The sequence below is a fragment of the Salvia miltiorrhiza genome, chromosome 1 (assembly GCF_028751815.1).
Source record: "Salvia miltiorrhiza cultivar Shanhuang (shh) chromosome 1, IMPLAD_Smil_shh, whole genome shotgun sequence".
Classification (NCBI taxonomy): domain Eukaryota; kingdom Viridiplantae; phylum Streptophyta; class Magnoliopsida; order Lamiales; family Lamiaceae; genus Salvia; species Salvia miltiorrhiza.
In genome coordinates, this window is record NC_080387.1 from 44,411,094 (window position 1) to 44,419,747 (window position 8,654).

At 33.8% G+C, this 8,654-nt stretch overlaps 1 protein-coding gene across 3 annotated transcripts; it reads right to left on the reverse strand.

The window, feature by feature from the left end:
• Nucleotides 1-514: 514 nt before the first annotated feature.
• Nucleotides 515-6,140, reverse strand: LOC130985127 (uncharacterized). Of its 3 annotated transcripts, XM_057907928.1 has the most exons (5): nucleotides 5,877-6,140; nucleotides 5,285-5,361; nucleotides 4,456-4,986; nucleotides 4,135-4,360; nucleotides 515-963 (listed from the first exon to the last, which is right to left on the reverse strand). In XM_057907928.1, exons 3-5 carry the CDS (start codon nucleotides 4,984-4,986, stop codon nucleotides 944-946), a joined length of 777 nt encoding a protein of 258 aa, XP_057763911.1. In that variant the 5' UTR covers nucleotides 5,285-5,361; nucleotides 5,877-6,140; the 3' UTR covers nucleotides 515-943. The 3 variants fall into 3 exon arrangements, 1 of the variants encoding a protein (XP_057763911.1); XR_009088900.1 differs by lacking the exons at nucleotides 4,135-4,360; nucleotides 4,456-4,986; XR_009088901.1 differs by lacking the exons at nucleotides 4,135-4,360; nucleotides 4,456-4,986 and having other exon boundaries at nucleotides 515-1,008.
• Between the last annotated feature and the right edge of the window lie 2,514 nt (nucleotides 6,141-8,654).

Genomic DNA, 8,654 nt, shown 5'->3' on the forward strand with positions numbered 1-8,654 from the left:
ATATAAATTTTGAAAGATAAAATATATAAATATATTGATCGAAATTTTGTTAGTATTATAATCATGTATTATTATGTAGAAACAATCAAACAAAACTAGTTTATTTTTTGTATGTATTATAGTTGGACTCCATATTTTATTTTCTTTTGTTAGTTTTACACAATATTTAACTTTCCACCAAGAATATTTGTTATTCGAAAAATCAGTCGAATAGTCATAATATCAGTCATTTAATCAGTCAATGCATTTGGGAAATAGAAATGTATCCATAAATCCTCACATAAAATCTGTCAGCTATAAAATCAGTCAATGCATTTGGGAAATACAAATGTATCCATAAATCCTCACATAAAATCTGTCAGCCATAAAAGTACACGAGTATGAGATATTATACTACAAATTACCATCTTGAATTAAAAAAATAAAATAAAGGCAAACCAATCGAGACAACGAGATATAAGTTCGAAATATTATAACGAAAGGTTCAATTTCTGAAAATTCAATTTTACCAAGTGCGGATAAGATTCAACACAAAAACGACAACACAGAGGCATAAGAAAGTTAGGTAGTCAAGTACATAGTCAATGGAGCCATGAACCATCCCCTTACATAAATTTGCCCATCACAATTCCAACAACAACTAACACGACGGCCAAAAACAGGATCAAGGTTATAAGTTCGAGATATCCAAGTGGAGAATGCAGGCCAATGCTCCGATGAACTATATCTTGAGCCGTATCAAAGACAGCAGGTGGCATGAATTGAGAATGCGCTCGTGGTTGATAGTTCTGAATTGGAGAATTGGTGGAAGAGGCTGACCTCCTTGAACACATACCGTGATACTCATCGTACCAATAGAATCCCTTGGGGTGATCGCCTTCTAGTGGACATTTGTAGTAATATCGACCCGGAAAATTTGCTCCGGGACCAGCGCACTTCAGTTTCATTGCTCCGTGACCGCAACTACAAAAGGGGGTGGTATGTGAAACTTCAGACATGGCCTCCATTCTGAAATTATACACAACACAACAACAAGTATATATCAAATTTACAGAAAAACACAACAGTAGCATTTGAATACTTGTTAATGGCAGAATTTACACAAGTTCCATCATCAACTATACGCATAATCAACATATATAGAGATAACAGTTTACTTAACCATGAAATCTGTTGTAGGGAGACATATTTTAGGCAGAAGTAATATACTGCTGCCACATTCCTTCCACCAAAGTATCTCTAGCTGTGTTCCAATGGGGAGAAGTCTCGACATTATCAATAAAGTTAGGAGGTTCAACCTCCACATCACCATCTTGAACCATCGAATCGTATTGCTCTTCAATTGGGTCGACAGCCATTTGTTTGCGGATAAAGTTGTTAATTAAAAATGTTGCCATTATTAGCCTATTTTGGACCTTTATCGGATAAAATGTTGTAGATCTTAGTATCCCCCATCTCATCTTCATTATCCCGAAAGCCCTCTCAATCACATTACGTGCCTTAGCATGTCTCAGGTTAAAAAGTTCCTCTTTGTTTTGAGGTCGAGCAGAATTAGGACCCCACTCTTTGAGGTGGTATCGAACACCTTTAAAAGGTGTTAGAAAACCCTCGCTATTTGCGTAACCATTGTGACAGCCCGAAACCCATTTAATTATTTAATTATTTTGTTTGATTGCATTATTTAAATTTTTAACCATTTTTTTTTATATCATGAAAAGAATATATTTATATAGCAAGTTCATAAAATATATAGTCGCGCCCCTAGTTAGATAAATAAATTTAGATTACATATTACGACTTTAGCAATAAAATTTTATGCTCAAGAATATTAAGTCATATTTGGGCCAATAAAATAAACATTTGCAAATCTTCTATATTGGGCCTTATGTGTATTTTATTTATATATTTTTCCTTGGGCTGAAATTTAAGCCCATAACATTTTATAAAATCAAGGCAATACGTGTTTTTCTTCCTTAGCCAAGATATGTATTAAATTTTAACCACAAATTCTAAGCTTATTTCCATCAGCCACGTGATCTGATTTATGCTACAGCCACGTTTCATCTCAAACTTTCTTGAGCTGCAAGCACCATTTCAAGCCTTCTTATTTAAAACATCAGCCTTTATCACCTCTGTTTTCCACCGCCTCAATTTTTCCAATGTTAAATTCTTTCATTTTCTGAAAATAACTCAAAAACCCAGCAATCAACTTCTTGTTTCTGCTGCTTTCGATTCAAGTGGTAATTTTAATTCTTGTACAGAGCTTATGTAATTTTATTTCAGCATCTCAATAGTTTCTCTATTTTCTGCCCAAAACCAAGAGTTTCCAAATCCAAACTTGCATACATACATCAATAAATTTAGTGTTTGTATTTCATAAGAAATTGAAATAGAATGCATATTTCACTGTTTTTACAATAAAGAAACTTAGATTTAGAAACCTAGAATAATGGAGGGAATTAAAATGACATGGGGTAAGGGGTTGCTCGTCGGAGCAACGGCCGCCGCTGCATGTGCCGAGGCGGCGGTGTAGAGAAGCAGGGACGGCGGCGGCGCTATGGCTTCGGCGGCTGCCCCGCTGTTCCAGTCGAGATAGGGGGAGGAGGTGGCTGGGCGGCTGCTACTGTCTGTCGTGGGACGGCGACGGCGGTGCTTCTGCCGGGCAAGAGAAGGTGGTGGCAGGCGACGTGGATCGCCGGAGAAAAGGGAAGGGGAGCTGCGGCTGCGACTGGGGCACAGTGAGGAAAGGACAGAGAGGATGGTGAGGAGAGATAAGAGGGCAAGAGGGAGAGAAGGTGGAGCTGCCGGTCTCCGCCGACGGCGCTGTCGTCCGGTGGCGCGGCGGCAGGTGACCGAGAGAGAGAGGGAGAGAGGGAGAAGGGAAATGGGGGCTGCGTATTTTGTGTTTGTGTGGTGGAAGTGAGTTAAATTAGGGATTTAAGGGAGAGAAGGAAGTATGGGCTTGGGCCTAGGAAGGTTTTAATTTAATTGTTGGGCTCTTATTTTAAATGGGCTGGACTTCATTTTAAATTGCATTATTAAGTTGGGCCTGATTATTTTTTTATTAAATCCCAACTCAAAGTTTTAAAGAAGCATATATTTTATTATTTGATTCATTAGACCAACTATTTTCCAAATGATTTTATGATAATAAATTCTTAAGATTTAAACTACTATTATTATTATTTTAAAGTTCAATTAGGCCCTTATGTTTATTATTTGAATTTATCTGACTAGGTGCGGCGCGACTAGGATATGGATTTTAATTTGAATTATCAGAATTAGCTTTCAAGTTGAAGTTCAAATTCAGGTGTGGGATTTATTTCAGTACATGCTGTGGTTAATTGTTGTCCATTTTAATATTATGTGTTTGCCATATGTGTTGTAAATTCAGTTATATCGCTAGGGGCCCGCTCAATGGGTCCAGGACTTCACCGTCCTTGGTATGCCACAATGCGATTTCATGTTACAGTTAAGGTTGCAACCTATTCGCCAGGGGCCTGCTCAATGGGTCCAGGACTTTAAAGTCCTTGGTATGCCACCGTGCGAATTTCAGTTATCAGTACAGTGCAGTGCGTATGTGTTGACCATTTTATTAACGTGGACAATTATTGCATGTTTCCCACACTGAGTATATTTCATATGCTCATCCCATATTTAACATTTTCAGGTAACTAAGGTTGGAGACGCGTGGAGGATCGAATGGGCGCGTCAAGTATATATATATATTTTGGAAAATATGATGGCGTAGTTACATCTAGCCTTTTGCTTGTATAGTTTCAAAGTCTAAAACTACTTTTGAGATTTTAATATAACTTATCAGGTTTAATGTTATCATATTAGCTTTTCCTCCATGGCTGGCCTTCTTTTAAAGTTATTTCAAATATTTTATTTAGGAATTTATTTCTTTGAATTTCTTTATAATTTAAATCCTTATGTTTTTCGCTGTCAAAAGTCATTTAAATTCATTTTAACACTTTAATTAGATTAGGGTGTTACAACCATTGTCACACAAATAGTATTTTCCTGTTGTGAACACAACAAAGCAACAAAAATAGTTATATTCCAGCAATTATTAACAACCATCAATGGCAGCTATAGTCACTAATTAAGTATGTGAGTTTTTGGATATACCCTTGAGAACTTTTAATCCGTGTGGTCTGTTCAATGCGTCTCGCAAGATCCTACAATCGTTGGCTGAACCTTCCCACCCGGAAAGGACGTAAACAAAGTTCAAGTTCCGATCACAAACGCCTAAGACATTCGTAGAGATCTGCCCCTTCCTTGTCCTATATCGAGGTTTGTCACTATTGCTCACTGTTACGTTGATATAGGTCCCGTCTAATGCGCCTAGACACCCCTATTCATGAAATCAAGTTAAAACAAATTTATATTATTATATATTAACAATTCCACATAGTTTAATATGGAATTACTATAGTTTAATTTAGTTACCTTGAACCATTTCCATCGCGTGTCCGTGCATTCATCTGTGACAGCCTCGGGCTTAACCAAGAAGATATCATGTAATCTAATAATTGCTTCTAATACCGCGTGGATATAATGCGATATTGTTTGCCCAGACCTCCAAAAATCAAATCTCACTACCCTATTTTTTTTATGATGGGCCAACATAGACAAAAATATGGCAACTTGTTCCTCTACTGTAACATAATTACCATTAACTAAACCCCCTCTTACCCTCAAGATTTGACATAGTCTCCCAAAGGTACTACGGTCCATACGTAAGTTAGAAATACAATCAATGTCCGTGTAACCTATCATTCGATCTAGATGTTTTATTTGGTCAGGCATCCTACAAATCATGCCATATTTAGGTACTGCAGTCCCACGTTTTCTTTTCCTTGATTCAGCCTTAGCTATATATGCAATGACAATACCAATTTGTGCAATATGATGAAGCAAAATGTGTTGTAGTACCAAGAAAAATATGTCTTTATCACAAGGACGTATTCTTCCAGCCATCTAAAACAGAAAATGGGTATTTGTAAGTCACAACTATATTTTTCAGCATATATTTATGCCTATTGTAGCACAAGATCCACATTAGGTAATCACAAACTTTATTTTAATTCAACACCAATAGATATAGCAGCAACAAGCCATGTAATAACAACAATGGGGCCAACGAAGTAGTGTTAAATCAAGCAAATTATCTCATATAGTACAACAACACAATTGTAACACTAGCTATATCAAATTGATAAATTTTCCTCAATCAGTTTATCTATAATGTCGAGAAACGAAGAACAAACTTACTTACCTTCAATTGTTGCAATGCAATGCCCAACCAAGCCTACCGTCTCTGCGCCGCTGGTATGTATTCCACAACAATGTCGTCTACGAAACAAAGAACAGATGAGCTTAACCCAATATTAGGAACTGAGATAACCCAATATCTAGGTGCAGAACTGCCAAATATGTAGATGCACGAATGCCCAATATCTGGGTCAGAGAGCAACCAATTTGAGATTCAAGTTCTTGTCTTCCTAATTTCAGACACATTAATCGCTACATATGTAGATGCACACTGCGTGGCCGTTTATCCAAACCAAATAAAAATTCTTGTCTTCCTAATTGCAGAAGTTCGTGTGAAACAGATAGAAACATTCAAAAAATGTTGAAATCAAAGCAAATAAATCAACTTATATCTTGTGAATCAAACCCTAGAAATGGTTGGGGAACCTTAGCTCTCAAAAAATGTTGAAATCAAAGCAATGAAATCAACTTCCATATTACGAATCAAAAAATGGTGGGGAAATCTTAGCTCTCAAAATCAAAAGGACATCACAAACAATAGGAACGAAAGATTATATTGATGAATTCAAACCAATTTCTAAAGTTTGGGTTCTTACCGTTCTCCAGCAATTCTTCGATCTGCTTCTTCTTCGTCACGAGTTTCAGAGAGTAGCGAATGTGAAAAAACAGGCGGCTGGGAATTTTTGACCTAGAAATCGAGTTTTGAATAAAGAAGTCGAAGGGTAATTAAGGCACCGAAAATTGTTTTCTGAAAGCTGGAAAAAGAATCGGAGGGGTGAGGCGCGAAACGTTATACGGAGAAAACAATGGATTTTCACCGGGCCATGTGTTTATTGCGGGCTGCTCATAAAATGTTTAATGGGCACCAAACAATTGTAAAGTGCCCGAAACCTTTTCTTATCAGCAGTATTTGAGGGCACCAAACACGCCCTTAAAATACTAATCAACAACTCCTTAATTCTCGTGCCGAATTCAACGTATCAAGATTCGTGGGACGAAGGGAGTATATATTTTTAATTAATTACGAGGGCCGTGAATAAAATTACCCTTCTTGCAAAATATGTTCCCAAAGCCCAGTTACATTTGAGACCATGAGAAGAAACCATATTTCACATCATTATACCTTAATGTCTATATCTTTATATTGGATCAGATGTCCAAGTCCATAAGAAAGATAACCACCATTTTATTAGAGGAAAAAGATAGTATTACATTACTTGTTAAATATCATCACTTATAATATCCCTCAACTAACAAGAAAAAAATAGTGATCCAACAACTTGATCGCTAACAATGCACAACATGTTGCGCAAGACAGTGTACCTTCTCCTATCGCAATTTGATCATTTCAAAATGTCTTAATTTGTTAGGCATATACTTCTTCATAAAATAATTATAATAATATGTAGTATTTGAAATGCATTTACAAAATAAATAAATGGTTAATTGCTTGTAAAATACTGAACTTTTATCAAATTTTAGTTTTGCATACAAACTTTAAAAGGTAGCGTGATAATTATTGAGCTTTCATCAAATTCAAGTTTTGCATACAAACTTTAAAAGGTAGTGTGGTAATTATTGAACTTTCATCACTTTCTAATTTTACATACAAACTTTAAAATATAGCGTGATAATTATTGAACTATTGACGTGACATACAAATTTTGCATTCTAATTTTGATTTCGACTAAATTTAATGCTGACGTGGTTAGCCGAATAATTGACGTGACATAATCGGCGAAGGAATAAAATAACGTATGTGATGACATCGCAACCACTATTCGAAATTATGCAAATTAAGTCAGATTATTCGGCTAGCTACTGACAGAATTAATCTCGATTGACCGCATTACTTTTAAAAGTTTGTATGCAAAATAATGAAAGTTCAGCAATTATCACGTTGCCTTTTGAAGTTTTTACACTATTTTTTAAAATTTGTATATAAAATCAAAATTTGATGAAAATTTAGTAATTATCACGCTATCTTTTAAAGTTTATCTATAGAATTTGATAAAAAAATCAATATTTTATAGTTTATTAATCGTAAATAAAAAATGAAAAATGACAGGCAAAAGACTCCTAAAAACATTTTAGCATTACTGTTTGAAAACATTTTAGTGTGGGTAAAGTTACATTAATCCTTTAGCTTGTCCAAAACATTAAATTTAAGCAAAATTAATAAAATGAGGTTCATGCTCCTATGCCCAATTTATGAATGCATAGCTGTCATTGATGACCGAAGCAGAACAATCCTAGTTTTCTACAACTTTTTCAGTTTTTGTCCTAATCGTGCATCCCCATATCTTCATACTCGAGTATTAAAAATCATGTAATTACATTTTCTTGGATCTTAAGTCATAATAATGCACAACCGACTTAATTGCTATAATAATTAATAAAGACATTAAATTTTATTGGAACATTGTGTTCGTTTTAACAATAAGGCGAAATTAATACAAGGAGTGTTCAAAGATGTGTAGCTATATATAGTAAAAAATACTCTCTTCGCCCCATGAAATTAGTCTCTTATTCTATTTTAGGATATTCTAAAAAGATAATCCATTTTTATAATTAATATTATATATAAAAATATTATTTTTTACAAAATTAACCTTATTTAATACTTCACTTAAATGTAAAAATGATGTGTGAAAATAATAAATAAGAGTATAAAAGATAAAAACATAAAGATTAAATACATTTTGTTAATATGTGTAAAAAGTGGAAGGGGGCTAAAATGATGGGACGAAGGGAATATGAATTATTCATCGATTTTTAAATTAAAATTACGATAAATTCATCAGTTTGCTTAATCAATTCGCAGTTCATGATTCAAATCACATAAGTTGAAACGAAATCATATTTTTTCATAACGAATTTATAGTGTTTCATCAAGATGTATTTTATACTGTACATTTTATTTTTGTTATAACTCAATACCATATATATATATATATATATATATATATATATATATATATATATGTACATATATAAATGTATGTAATATACTTAATTTACCTTTTTTAGTTGGAGCATTCATGAACATATATATTTTTAAAGTTATATACAAGAATTACCTTTTTTTATTAACCTAATTGTCAAATTACACATACCAATGAAATAAAAAAATTACATTTTTAAATTTATTAATTATTATGCATATATAAAACTAATTACTATATGCTAAAAATATTAAATAAAAATAAAATAGAAAAAATTTCATAATTATATTTTCACATTTTGAAATGATACACTTATTATAAAATAAGACACTTAATAGAAAACGGATGAATTATATATTTAACAGTTTATTTTATCGTGCAAATAGACAAAAGAAAGAGCAGCTTTGGAATATTTGGATAATTTTTCTT